This window comes from Musca vetustissima, unplaced genomic scaffold, assembly GCF_032173495.1.
Source record: "Musca vetustissima isolate MV318-11 ecotype Yass unplaced genomic scaffold, APGP_CSIRO_Mvet_v1 utg113704, whole genome shotgun sequence".
Lineage (NCBI taxonomy): Eukaryota > Metazoa > Arthropoda > Insecta > Diptera > Muscidae > Musca > Musca vetustissima.
This window is the reverse complement of record NW_026887658.1, coordinates 32,638-48,561: the sequence shown is the minus strand read 5'-3', so window position 1 is coordinate 48,561 and position 15,924 is coordinate 32,638. Positions and strand designations below refer to the sequence as shown.

Genomic DNA, 15,924 nt, shown 5'->3' with positions numbered 1-15,924 from the left:
CCATTTGCCTCAAATCGGGAGAAATTATAAATGTGAGTTATATCTAAATCTGCACCGATTTAAATAAAACTTTAGCAATCGAACAAGCATACGAACTGTGGAGTAATATTGAAAAAATCAAATGAAACTATATATGGGAGCTATAACTAATCTGAACTGATTTTCGCCAATTTCAATTGAGACATAATACCTTGTACCACAATGCGGAGATAGGCAAAATAAAAATTTACCTCTATACAAATTGTGGAAGAAAATGATCCTCGTGGCCCTTCATAATTCTTAATTCTAGCCTATACTGTTATCGAAGGATTATTTATAATATTTTGAATTAGAATTAGATAAATTGAGTTCATCAAAGTACATTTACTGGTATATTTCTGTGTTTGTGGTGTAAACAAGCAGCAAAACTAAACGGTTATTTAAATACCTAATTGCTTTTTAACAATGTCCCGCTAACCTAAAACAAAATGTTGGTGAAATCAAATTCAAATTATTTTCTCTAAATATTATTAAGTAGCTGTACACTTCATCAGATAAAAGCAACCAGTCTCCCACAACCATCTATCATCCCCAAGCCATCTTTTCTTTTCAGTACTCATTAATGCTACATTTTGTTCTCAATTCGTGTTAAATACTTTGCGGTTTTATAATTAAACCATTTTTTGCGATAGATAAATTCTAAAATTATTTGACAAAAATCTATGCGTTGAGTAGTTTTGAATTTTTCTCTATTTTGCCATGTGTTGCGTTGCTCTTTTTTGCCATTTTAATATTCCATTTTTGTCTGCCATAGTTGTGTTGCCGTTTAATTACAATACCGGATTCACGGCTGTTTGACCTCTTTTGCAAAACTGTCAAGCCATGAGTGAAAAACGCGTTCAAACCGATCGTATTTTACAAAGTGAAAATATGCATTTACGATGCGGCAATGTTAAGGGACATTACAGGGGCACCGACACCAACGCCGTAGCCAGACAAACGAGTAGGCCAGCCATATAACAAGCCGATTGTAGTTTTTAGTCTAGAGTGCTTTAAACAATCAGCTATTGTTGACTGATGTTTTTTGTATTTTTATTATTCTCAAATAATTTAAATTTTATTTTGTTGAATTGTTGAAAAAACACACTTTGCAATACATTATTATACAAGTATCGTTTAATTTAGATTAGTTTGCAAATGATGTTTTATATAAATTTGTTACAATTCGACTATTTGTTCAACATTGACCTCGGTCAACAAAATTTTGCTGAATCCTTGTATTTTAATTACAAGTATTTCCAAAGATGTGATAGCTATTCCCTTCTACCACTCGGAGATAATTATGGCTAGACTCATCTAAATACCGAAAACAAATAAAGTCAGTATTACCAGGGTCTATGACAAAACATGAAGTTATATAATTAAAAATATACGTGAAACTTCCAAAACCAATAAGGAAAGCAGTAAAGTCGGACGGCGCCGACTATATGATACCCTTCACCACTTTGGGTATATTCAACGGATGAATCCTAACAAACTTCTCACCAGACCAGTAAAATGAAATTGGATCCATAAACATGTCATTCTGCAACCTATACTAAATTTTTCATTTGTACAGATATAGAGTTGCTTCTTAAAATGGGACAAAATTATGTAAATGAATTTAAAGAAAATGTCAATCGGACACCCGTTGATTATTTAGATAAATATCTGATAAAGTAAAGAGTTTGGTGCACCATTTACTTAAAATCGGACGAAAATATATATAAAAGCTTTATCGAAATCTAAACCGATTTCATCGAAACTTGTCACAGGTTAGGTTATACCAATTTCAGTATGTTTTGTGCACATCGGCCACATTTCGAGTTCTTGGTGCATCATTTACTTAATATCGGTAGGAAATATATAAGTCAGCCCTATCCAAATTTGAACCGATTTCAACAAAACTTTCCACATGCTACGTTATATTAACTTTAGTATGTTGTGCAAAATGTTGTGTCAATCTGCCTAACGTTGGGTCTTTGGTGTACCATTTAACTAAAATCGGATGAAACTATGTATGGGAGCTATATCTAAATCGGAACCTATTACTACAAAATTTGACAAACGTTAGGCAATATAAATTTCAGCACGTTGTGCAAAATTTTGTGCCAATCAGACCCACCTGGGGAGTTTGGTACAACATTTACATTAAATCAAACGATATATGGGATCTATATCTTAATCTGAAACGATTTTCACGAAGCTTAAGCTTAACATAATTCTAGACTTAATTCATTACTTCATTATTCATTTCGTGCAAATCCAAACATATATAGGGACTTTGGTACAACATTTACCTTAAATCGGACGAAAAAATATATGGGAGCTATATATAAATCTGAACCGATTTCCACGAAACTTAACACACATCATTCTAGACTTTATTCAGAATGCTATGCTAAATTTCGTGCAAATCGAAAGATATATAGGGACTTTGATACACCATATGCCTAAAATCGGATGAAAATATATATGGGAGCTATATCCAAATCTAAATAGATTTTCAGGAAAATTGTCACACATCATTCTAGACCCAATTCATTACGCTGTGCCAAATTTCGTGCAAGTCGAATAATATATAGGGACTTTGGTACACCATTTACTCTAAATCGGACGAACATATATATGGGAGCTATATCAAAATCTAAACCGATTTTCATTGACTTGTCACACATCATTCTAGACCCAATTCATTAAGCTGTACCAAATTTCGTGCAAATCGAAAGATATATAAGGCGCCGTTTACATTAAATCGGACGAAAATATATATGGGAGCTATATCTACATCTGGACCGATTTTCACCAATTTCAATAGGGTTCGTCCTTGGGCCAAATAAGTGACCTATGCCAAATTTCATCCAATTCGGATTATAAATGCGACCTGTACTTTGTTTACAATTTAACATGGACAGACAGACAGATGGACGGACATGCATAAATCGACTTAGAAAGTGATTCTAAGCATATTTTCAAAAGGAACCATGTGCCTATTTCGTTTCTTTTGCCTGTTACAAACATATGCACAAAGACATAATACCACAGAGTGGTGAAGGGTATAAAAAAACAAAAGTTAAAAGGTCGAACGGAGCGACTATATGATAGCCTTCACCACTTTGGCACCATTCAGAGATCCTCCTACGTACAAGTCCTGTCGATGGAACAGACATAGCATATTTAGAGGACTTTTGAATGGAATCAGACGAAATGACTTAAGACAAAGATATATGGAGCAAATACTATAATCCCATATGCACAAATGTATAAAACCATGGAGCTATCAAGAGCGATCAAAAATAATACGAAATACTTTAACGGCCCCCTGACATAAAATCGAACGAAAATATATATGGGAGCTATATCTTAATCTGAACCGATTTCCTCCAATAGGTCTTTGGGTCAAATAAGTAATCCGTGTCAAATTTTATCCAATTCGGATCATAAATGCGAATTGTACTTTGCTCACAAGAAAACATGGACAGACGGACAAGCAGAAACCGTCCACATTGAGTTTGGAAAATCGAAAAGTATCCAGCAAGGAAAGTACTACAGTCAAACGAGGCCGACAATATGAAACCTGCATCAATTTGGATATATACAAGATATCAGTTCAGTTGGAAAACTTGTCAAAAAACCGTAAGATACCGAATATTAGCCCCAATACTGAAACTTGTATCAATATTAATAATTTATGGTACGAATATGAGTTATTCAATGAGAACCCAAATTCGAAATAACAGTAGGAAGTACCAGTTCGGTAGGAAGTACCGAATATTGGACGGTACCGTTATATGGTGGCTACCCTGAAAATTGGGTCAATATTAATAATTTTTGCTACGGAGATGTGATATACCATGAGAACCCAAAATGTCAAATTAAAGCCAATTCAGTCGGAAAACTTGTCCAAAATCCAAAAATACCGAATATTGGGGACTACCGTTGTATGGGATCTACACCAAAATGTGGACCCATACATGCCATATGCAATACCAAACATCCTAGGAGTATTATCAATGTCTGTGCAAAATTTCAGAGCTCTATATTGAATATTGTGATCTGTATCGTGATTTCAGCAGACCGACAGACAGACAAGAATATATATAATGTGTAGGGTATCCAGTGAATATTTCAAGATGTTGCAAACGGAATGACACATTTAATATACCCTCCAACTTATGGTGGTGGGTATAATAACTAATGTATTAAGGCTTGTGATAATGTTCTATCGTTCGCCAGAATCGGGTATGGACGGTTTGCCATCTTATGAAGAAACTCAGATGGGGAAATTCGACTAAGAACTTCAATATATCGAAAATAGCGCGGGACCTGCATAAAAATATATAAAAGGACGGGTCCTTTAAATGGGGGCTATGTATGAATCATGAATTTTTATTAAAATGTTTGTCGTTTTTACCAATAAAAAACCCCGAAATACCAAACCCCGGGTACAATATTTTTGTTTATACTATCATTTCTTCAAAATATGTAAATTTACATAATTGGCCTGCAAAATATCTTCCTATATCCGCATATGATTTAATATTTTATTTATGATGACTTGAATTTAAAAATGGTAAAAATTACTTATTACTTATTATTATTAATCATAAAAAACATATCTCATCATTGTTAAACAATACAACATACTTGAATTAAATTACTTCATTTATAAAGGGCTTTGAACTGCTCACAAACTGTCGTGGATGCATATGAATGCGTGAATGTCAGTGATCGGAACGACGAACATGTTTATTGACATTGTTGTACTGTAAAATTGAGTAAAATTATGATTGCATAAGTACAAGTCGATATTGAATTTATGTTGACTTTGTTAATGCGAAAATAAGCTAAATAATTTCACATAAAATATGATACTTATAAATAATTTCAACATGTAATAGAGTTTACATTAATGAATGCTCTTAACGTTCGCCATTTGTCAAAAGTGGAACTGAATAGCTATTTTACGAATAGGATAATACAAATTTTAAAACTTATTGTTTACAACAGGTTGGTGCATATAGTTGGATAATTTTTACTAGATCTGCGGAGACGGAGTCAATATGTAGGGGACAAGAAACTTTATTGGCCCTACCAGCTCTCGATAGGAAATGGTTACCTGTTAAAAAGTCTCAGTTCGATGATTATCTGTTCAGCCGGAACGTAAAATATTGTCTGTTAGTAGAGCTGACGTTGAAGAAATCTGCGGGCGAATATATCCTTAACTTCCTATCTATCCTCATTGAGGGCTAGTCCAAAAAACAACTAGAAAAATCCGAAATGTTAAAGCAAATCCATATTCTTTTCTTCAACAAAAAAAGTTTCTATCTTCGAATAATAACTTCAAAACGCCGAAAATGGGAAGGTATTTACTATATATTGAGACTATTTCAAAACACGAACTTATATTGAACATATCCTACAATGATATTTTGACACTCCAAGCACCCAGGTTTGGAAACGTGACTGAAACCTTCATATATGGGGGCTACAATAAAACACGGATCGATATGTTCTCTACGAATAATAACAATGTAGGTGTAAAATTTCAAGGCTCTATCTTAAATATTTTAAGAATACTGATTTTTATGTTGATTAAAAATGCCGAATTTCACATAAACTCCACCACGACTTTCAAATTACTTGTTTAGATATATTTTATTTTCTGATTACATATTCTCCTGAACATAGATGTAGTCTTTACTGAAGCACTAGTGCCATCTACAACTGAATGTTAAAATTCATTATAAAAGTGGTTTGGGTCGTTACTGGTAGTTTTTGTAAAAGTCGCAAGGGGTACATTTCGGAGTTAATATTCCGAAATTGTATTCGGCAGGACGTCTGCCGATATGACATCCGACAAGTAACAAGGGAAAAGGCGTTAAGTTCGGTCGGCCCGGACTTGACATGAAAGTTCCAAACCCACATGACAAAAAACTCCGATGTAATCAAAACTAGGCGGAATCATAACATAGGAAACATAAACAGGGATGAACCTATGTAACAATATTTTCCAGTGATATCATAGACTCTACTGGAGACCAGAATGTTTGATGGAAAATTTCCTAACTTGGCATTCATTTGCAATTAAGTTTCTCTCCCACAAGAAACTGTATTACACTTTCGGGTCTAATACTGTAATATATAAGGGGCGGGATTATACTGAAGTGTAAATCACTATGCACGCGAAATTACGTTTCAGCAAATTTTAACGGAGATTTTTTAACAACACCAAAACTTGTGCGTCTGTAATCCTCAAAATACTACTATTTATGTGAGCATACCAAAAAAAGAAGAAGGTATCATTATAAGGTGTGATGCCTAAATGAGAACCCATATAACTCATTTTGGAACAGAACATTTTAGTATTGAATCTCCTCGAAGCAATTGATATACAACATATAGTTAGCTTATGTTGGGTTCCTATATTGAATGGAACGAGATAGCCGAGCTTGCTCGAGGGGGATCACAATCGTCCAATCTTCCGATTGAGAGATCCGTGAAACCACCCATTGGCTATTTCATTGGCAAAATCCGCTTGTTCTACGGCGAGGTAGTCGGTGATGGTCGAGAGAACTTGGTTGCAGAATCTCAAAAGCTATCTGGCATGAATTCTCTCGCCAAAGAACTTCTACGCTGCTGGCATATAATAAGAGAGAGAGAGAGAGATCAAAATCATTGTGGGGATCATATCAGGTCACTGCAAGATTAGATCTCGAACTTAGAAATGGGACTCCGGCGGAGAGGATTACTGTCGTCTATGTGAGGATGAAGAATAACTAGCAACAATTGAACACATCCTCTGGAAATCGCTGATTGGCAGAAGACATAAAAAGTTTGGAAGATATGAAATTGATAATCTAGACTTCTCTAAAATAGACCCCAACCAGATCCTAGGCTTTGTCAAAAATCGGTCATGGCTAAAAAATCATCTCTTCGCTCTCTTTCTCTCACTATATTTTTCTTGCTCTTCCACTCTCTCTTCTCATTCTCTTTGCAGAACCCAGGTTTGGGAACGTGACTTAAACCTTGATCTATGGGGGCTACAATAAAACATGGAGCGATATGTTTTCTACGAATAATAACAATGTAGGTGTAAAATTTTAAAGCTCTATCTTAAATATCGTCTTTTAAAAACACTAATTTTTATTTTGATAAAAAAATGCCGAATTTTACATAAACTTCACAATATTGTGAAGGGCATAAAAATTACGAATCGCTTGTTTGCGTTCAACGCAACGTGTTTCTCTTATTGCTTCCACTCTCAAATTCCTTGTTAAGATATTTTTAATTAATTTATTAATGGATTATTCAGCTTCTAGCGTTTAAAATTAGAACTACTTTTCTTATTACATATTCTCCGAAACATGGATGTAGTCTACGCTGAAGCACTAGTGCCATCTACAACTCAGTGTTAAAATTCCTTAAAAATGAAGTGGTTAAACCTTTACTATCATTAAACTGATAGTGTCTTTAAAAGCCTCAAGGGGAGTAAATTCGGAGTTAACAGTCCGAAACTGTAGTCGGCAGGACATTCGGTCATATCCAAAAAGTAACAAGGGAAAAAGGCCTTAACTTCGGTCGGCCCGAACATGACATGAAAGTTCCAACTCCACATGGCAAAAAAACTCCGATGTAATCAGAATTGGGCGGAGTCATAGGATTGGGAACATGAACAATGAATGAACCTATGCAACAATGTTTTTCAGTTATATCATAGACTCTACTGGAGACCAGAATGTTTGATGGAAAATTTCCTAACTTGGCATTCATTTGCAATTAAGTTTCTCTCCCACAAGAAACTGTATTACACTTTCGGGTCTAATACTGTAATATATAAGGGGCGGGATTATACTGAAGTGTAAATCACTATGCACGCGAAATTACGTTTCAGCAAATTTTAACGGAGATTTTTTAACAACACCAACTTGTGCGTCTGTAATCCTCAAAATACTACTATTTATGTGAGCATACCAAAAAAAAGAAGAAGATATCATTATGAGGTGTGATGCCTAAATGAGAACCCATATAACTCATTTTGGAACAGAACATTTTAGTATTGAATCTCCTCGAAGCAAGTCCGCACTAATTGATATACAACATATAGTTAGTTTATGTTGGGTTCCTATATTGAAGGGAACGAGATAGCCGAGCTTGCTCGAGGGGGATCACAATCGTCCAATCTTCCGATTGAGAGATCCGTGAAACCACCCATTGACTATTTCATTGGCAAAATCCGCTTGTTCTACGGCGAGGTAGTCGGTGATGGTCGAGAGAACCTGGTTGCAGAATCTCAAAAGCTATCTGGCATGAATTCTCTCGCCAAAGAACTTCTACGCTGCTGGCATATAATAAGAGAGAGAGATCAAAATCATTGTGGGGATCATAACAGGTCACTGCAAGATTAGATCTCTAACTTCGAAATGGGACTCCGGCGGAGAGGATTACTGCCGTCTATGTGAGGATGAAGAATAACTAGCAACAATTGAACACATCCTCTGGAAATCGCAGATTGGCAGAAGACATAAACAGTTTGGAAAATATGAAATTGAGAATCTAGACTTCTCTAAAATAGACCCCAACCAGATCCTAGGCTTTGTCAAAAATCGGTCATGGCTAAAATAATCATCTCTTCGCTTTCTTTCTCTCACTATATTTTTCTTGCTCTTCCACTCTCTCTTCTCATTCTCTTTGCAGGTAAAAAAAGGATGATCACAATGGACAATAGTGGACCGATTTTTACAAAGCTTAATACGCATCACTCAACTCAATACGCTATGCAAAATTGCGTCTCAATCAAAAAGTGAGAGTTTGGTACACCATTTACATAAAATCGGAAGAAACTATGTATTGGAGCTATATCTAAATGTGAACCGATTTCAACAAAACTTCGTATACATCAATTTGGACCTAGTTCAGTACTCCGTGCAAATGTCTTAATCGGACAAATATTGAGAGTTTTGTGTACTATTTAGATAAAATCGGATTAAAATATATGTGTAACCTATAGCTAAATCTGAACCGATTTTCTTCAATTTCAATAGGGTTCGTCTTTGGACCAAATAAGACCCCTGCGCCAAATTTCATCCATTTCGGATCATAAATGCTACCTTTACTCACAATTTAACATGACGGACATGCATAAATCGACTCAAAAAGTGATTCTATGAATATTTTTAAAAGGAAACATGTGTCTATCTCATTTATTTTTGCCGTTACGAACATATGCACAGAGACATAATACCATGTACCACAGAGTGGTGAAGGGTATAAAAATGGGTTGCATGGGGACTCTCCCAAAAAGAAGCCGAATATTAATAATTTTTGATAGAATCCAAAATACAAAATTACAGCGAAATCGGCTGAAATATGCAATCAATAACCCCTAAATACCGAAAATTTGAGGATGATAATGATTATTTTTAGTAGAGAGTTTTCGTATCGAATAGGATTCCAAAACACAATATTTCACCCATTTCGGGTGAAAACCGTACCAAATTCCTCAAAATACCGACACTTTGGGGATATTCTTATGTGGGGGCGATCCGAAAGATGGGCCGATATTGATACATTTTAGTGTGGAGATTCGGTACCCAATAAATGTGTCCAAAATTCCCAAAATACCGAATATTGGGGATACCGTTAAACGGGAGCTATACAAAAACATGGACCGATATAGCGAATTTGCAATACCAAATATTCTAGGAGTAATAGCAATGTCAGTGATTAATTTTAGACAAGTAACATAGGGATCGCAACCCTTTCAGTGTCAAAGAAAAATTTTGTCGGAATAAAAATCTAAAATTTTGTATTTAAAATCATATAAAGGGACATAGTTTAGAAAAAAATAGCAATTGTCGTTTTTACCCTCGTTTTAACATCAATAGTAACGGTACATAGGATATCCGAAAAATTGCAAAGAAAGAGAGTACTTTTAAATGTCGAATATATTCGACAAAATCTCTGAAAGAGTTAAAAAGGCAAATTACAGTATTTTTTGTGGGATACTGTGACTATGACGATCAACATACATACCAGAAAATGAAGCCTTTTTGATATTTTGTCCAACGAAGTTTTAGACCCATTTGGAGCTGAAATTAATCACATGTTCCAAGGAATTCTCATAAAATTAAATCCATTTCTTTGTTGGTCAGCTATGTTCATATAAATATAATTTATTATAGAATTCTTCAAATTTGCGACATAAATCCAAAGATTTAATCCATTCGTTGCTTTCGTAATGTGAATATTTGACAAAATTTTCCGATATTGTCCTCGAATGTTTTAGATATCTAGAAAAAAGGGAAATTAGGAAAATAATTGCAATAAAAATTATTTTTTCTATATTTACCTCAAAGTTTTAGCTAATTTATCCCCTTCATTCAATACCACTTGATGATCATTTTGCAGTAAATTAAATAATTTGTTTAAAGATTCGAACATTTGAGAAAGCGTGCTGTAAATTTGTGGTAAGGAATTTTGTAATTTCTCCAATGTTTTTCTTCTCTTTGAGTGTAGTTCTCGTTGTGCTAATTGTGTTGAACGTATTGCAATTGCTTCCCTGTAGTTATCAAGTGTGCCACCGATATTTTCCAATGTCATTTTGATGAGCAGCATAAGTTCAGATTCTTTGTGAGGCCTTTGAAATATTGAAACTCTTCGGCACGACAAATTTGTTATGATTGCCTCTTGGAGAGTTATTTCGCTTTCATTTTGCAAAATATCGATTTTAAACATCTGCAGTTTTTTGTGATATTCTTGTATTAGTTTTTTATTTATTCCATTTAAATGTAATTTGCTTTCGTAATCATTTAAATTAGTGTAATTTAAGGGTTTTAATAAACATAGAAATATATGTAGTACCACAGAAGCCAGTTGAGAATTATTTAGAGCCGACAAATCCACTTCACCATGGCTAACTTTATCTCTTAAACGACAACCATTTGGACTTAAAAATATGTCATAAATCAGGTGAAATGTGCCTTCAAATTGCGGATATAAATTGAAATCCAATATTTTATTCAAGTTGCAATCTTTGTCGGTGTCATTGTTTTGAGATATTGTTTCGGTTTCAAATACTGTGTCCATTGTAATATAGTATTCATCCAATTTCGCATTAATATCCACATTATTGATGTATCCATAATGCAGTCTAAGTAACAGTTCAATTTGTGGTAATATTAATATTATGAATTCAATATATTGTTCATCTTGATAATATGTGCACAATTTAAACCAATACTGGCTATACTCTTTGGCAAATTCATTATCAATTTGTTCAATGTTTTCCTTGAATTTGTTTATATCCTTAATTTTTTGTTTTATTCCATTATCTATGTATTGCAGAGGTTGGAAAAAATCCTTTACCAAAGGTCGTTCTTTAATCGAATATTTATAATCATAGATTTGGCAACCTATGGTATGGATGAGTGTTAAAAGAACCTTCTCATAGTAATCAGGAATTTCGTAAGGTTTCGGAAAGCCATGCCACACAACATTGCGTATATTAATAGAATTTGGTGATCCCATTAGTATTTTCAGTAAAATTACCTATAAATAAAAGATATTTAATAAGACAATATTTTAAGATTCATTTAATTATATTATTAGTCGTTATCAATAGACGATATCCGTGGCGTTATATGGCAACTATGTTAAAACAATAACCTATATTGAAAATATCATATACATGTCATGTTTATGGCCCTCAAAGTTCCCGGAATACAAATTACAACTGCAACTAAATCCTTCCAAATGCTGAAATTGGGCCACATTCATTATCAAACATCATATAAATGGTAGCAATGTATGTTCAAATGTTCTAAACTGCGTCTTAAATATTGCGATCTTTATCGCAATTTCAAAAGATAGACGGACATTGTTGAATCTACATGGAACTTTTTTTTTGATCGAGAATGGGGAGTGCAAAAAAGTAAATTAATAAACAGATTCGATTGAACAATAGCCAGTAAGAAAAAGGGTCAATATCAGGGGTCGAGACTAGTATACCCTCTACGGACGTATACTATCTATACTAATAAAATAGTAAATGATTGACTGACTTTTCGATTCATCACCGCCCAGATGAAACGCCTAAAACTAGTATCTTGAAATTGTGGATGTAGTTTTTGGAAATTCGTACTAAATCGGCACGAAAAGTACCATTTGTATTTGGTGAACCGATAGAGCTAGAACTCTTAAATTGTAAATGAAATATATAGAGCTTAAAATTGAAATTTCGGTCTAGAGTGAACCAATAGAGCTGGAATCCTAAAACTTGGTAATAAGTTTTCCATTGAATTGGAAATTTCTACGTATGTATACTAAAAGGTACTGAATTTTATATAATTTGGTTCTAGGTGAACAGGAATTTGTTCTAAGATTGCGAAAAAAATTCGGGGCTTGAAGGGTTCATATAGAAAATAATGGTCCGAATGTACCAGAAATTGCTAGAATTAGTAGAAAACAATAAAAAAAATTTCAAATTGATTAAATATTTGAAATAAAAACTCAAAAAATTGGTATTAATCTAAAGGAACTATTCGATTTTTAAAGCCTTTATTCAACAACCATAACAAATTGTTATCACATATAATGGTACCATCAGCTGGTTTGATACGGTTACCTTCTTAATATACCTAGGCCGGAATATTTTTGCAGGAAATATTGATATTTATTTTATCAAATCGATTGTTCGATTTGTACAGAATAAATGTTTTTTTTTAATTTTTCACACAAAAGTATAGGTCCATTTGACTCGCTAAATATTGATCGATCTTCATCCAAACTGTCATGCAACAATTGGTAATAAAAGGCGAGCCTAGGACCAATATTTCGCGGCGTTGCATGCTATGATACCCTTACAACATAGTTGTGTATCGTATAAAAAATCCACCTTAGCATAGTGAATTTTAATAGACATGGGAAAGTACCAGGGGCTAAGCGGAATTTTAGAGGCTTATATAAGGTTTTATATGAACTATAGGACTTTTTTTTACATGCTACGGAATGTGCAAATATACACCGTTTTGTTGTATGATTTGTTGCCATTTTAAAAGTAACTTCATAATGCCTCTCTCATAGAAGTCCTGCTCTCTATTTGCAAAAAAAAAACTAATAGTCGATTTTCACAATCCTCCCTAGATACCAATTGATAATCGCTTGGTGCCAAGTCCGGACTGTATGACGGATGCATTACAACTTCCCAACCAAGCTCTGGCGAGTCACTGTACATGTGTGTGGCCTAGCGTTGTTCTGGTGGAACACGACACCTCTGCTGTTGGCCAATTATGGTCAATTGTAAATAGTTTATATCGACATTTTCAACGATCGGCGTACATGTGCGAAACCAAAATTGCACATAGTTGGATGTTACAGTATCGGAACCATAAAGGTGTAAAATTTACCGAACTTTCTCTTTGTTCACTTCCATTTTAAAAACCCTGTAACTCTCAACTGAATACACCAAACCAAAAACAGCAAAATAGTTTTTCTTTTTTCCCAACCTAATATAATAATATCGATTTAATCAGAACCCTTAGGACTAAACATTTCAAACGATCCGCGACAGGGGCCTGAATTTAATTTTATAAAGGGCCAGCGAACACATATTGCTAGATTGTTCCAGCTCGTCTATGTATGAACTTCCGGTATACCTTATGCTGGTTCCAATACTAATATTTTGAGATGATACAAATTCATGAGTCCACAGATATTTATAATACTTGGTCTGTTCCCGTACTGCAAGAATCTACTACTTTTTACTACGATAACGAATTTTCTTTTATGATATCGAAGAAAATAGTAAAATCGAGTAGATTCTTGCTTTACGGGAACAGACCAACTAACAACATACTTTTGTGGGTTATAAATAAATCAAATCTGAATTTCATAACAATTGAATTAGATGTACAACTAAAATGTGATTGAATTTTAATCAAAACAAGATACTATGGTCGAAAATATATTTACCATATCTTCACCAAGAACCTTCCTTATCTCCTGGGTACAAATAAGATCCCTTAGCAAGTGAGGTGGTTGTCTGCCATTAGTTTCCGTGTAATATACATTGGCTAGAGCATTTTCCAATAACGATGTAAGTAAAAGTGTATTTTCTACTACTTTGCCGCCTTCTATGCCTTCAGTCTTTAATAACTCAAGGCATTTTTTGCTGTTGAGGCCCATCCAATCCAGTTTGTAAGATGAATGTGTCGCATTCGGGATTCGAGTATTTTGGAAAATGGCTAACATAGCATCAAAACAATTTCTGTAATCTTCATATTTAAATGATTCCATAGCTACAAAGGTACGATAATTTTATTAAAATACATAGACAAAAGTGGCTTATGTATTGATTACCTTCCAAAATATTATGAGGTTCATCATATCCAAGAAAGACACTTTTAATAATTTCTCTAACGTTGTATGCTCCATTTTCTTCAAAATGTTTCTCAATTGTTTCCAAATTTCCTGTAGATTTCACATCCTTATAAAAATATAAAATTTTGTCATTCAATAAACTTTTATTTGTTTTGGGAAACATCAAATCCTTTGTAGTGATACCGGTGGGGTGTCAAAAAAATCAAAACAAATGTATAATAATCAGGTTGATATAAGGGATGTAAAGAAAAACAGCTGTTAAGAATTGCCAAACAGCTGTTCTTAACCGGTGTTTGTGTATTCGCTACAGGGTTGTATGTTATGATTGGGTACTGTACAGTAACGTCAACCAAGATATTTCAAATGTTATTCACTTTAAAAAGTACTGTATATTGCTTTTTCTAAATCAAAAGTGTATATCTAAAACCAGTAAGGAAAGTAGTAAAGTCGGACTGGGCCAACTATATGCCACCCTGATACATTTAATTTCATTCGGGCAGCTTTAGAGTCGTCTGGGTACCATGACAGATTTATGGAAAGCAATTTATAGCAAAATTTATACATGCTATTCGGTACGCCGCACTGTTAAAAATTTAATTTCAATCAGACACCCTTTCGAAATACATATGGAAGCTATGGCTGCATCTGTACCAATTTCAACAAAATGCAATAACGCCATTAAAGTCTCAATTTGATACGTTGGTCAAAATTTCGTGTTAATCGGACAAACATTAGGAGTTTGGTGCACCAATGATATCAAATTTTATCCAGTTCGAATCAAAAATTCGACGTGTACTTTGTTTAAAATATAACATGGACATTCTATCCATATTCTGTGTCTATCTCGTTTCTTTTTGCTCGTTTCTGTTACAAACATATGACCAAGAAAAAATACCCTGTACCACAGTGTGGTGAAGGGTATACAAATTAACTGATATGGATAATTCTATGTGAAAAGATTTGGTATCCAATAAGAATCCAATGTTCCAAATTTCAGCGAATTCAATAGAAAACCAGTAAGGAAAGTAGTAAAGTCGGACGGGGCCGACTATATGATACCCATCACCACTATGGGTATATTAAACAGGTCTATTAACATGAAATAAGATGACATAAAATATGTGATATTTATCTAAATATGAATCGACTTAGATATCAATCGACTTCAAACAAATATCAATAGGTCATCCGTTGGGATATGTCTGTACTTCTAGAATACGCAACTACGTAATTCTATGCTCAATTTTGTACGTTGGGCAAAATCTGATGTCAATCTGACTAACATAAGGAGTTTGATGTCTAATTTACTTAAAATCGGGCGAAAATATATATGGAAGTTATATCCAAATATGAACCGATTTCAACGAAACTCGTCACAGGTTAGGTTATACTAATTTCAATACGTTTTGTTTCTATCAGCCATATATTGGTTCCTTGGTGCGTTAGTTACTTAAAATCAATCTATAATATAAGGGAGCTATATCTAAATCTCAACCGATTTTCACGAAACTTGGCAGACATCATTGT

General features: G+C 34.0%; 1 protein-coding gene across 1 annotated transcript; it reads right to left on the bottom strand.

Annotated features, from left to right (window-relative positions):
* Positions 1 to 10,168: 10,168 nt before the first annotated feature.
* Positions 10,169 to 14,268, bottom strand: LOC133335334 (endoplasmic reticulum membrane-associated RNA degradation protein-like). Its single transcript, XM_061543618.1, has 3 exons — positions 13,990 to 14,268; positions 10,370 to 11,568; positions 10,169 to 10,310 (listed from the first exon to the last, which is right to left on the bottom strand). The coding sequence occupies exons 1-3, from the start codon at positions 14,266 to 14,268 to the stop codon at positions 10,169 to 10,171; spliced, it is 1,620 nt and encodes a 539-aa protein (XP_061399602.1).
* Positions 14,269 to 15,924: the final 1,656 nt, after the last annotated feature.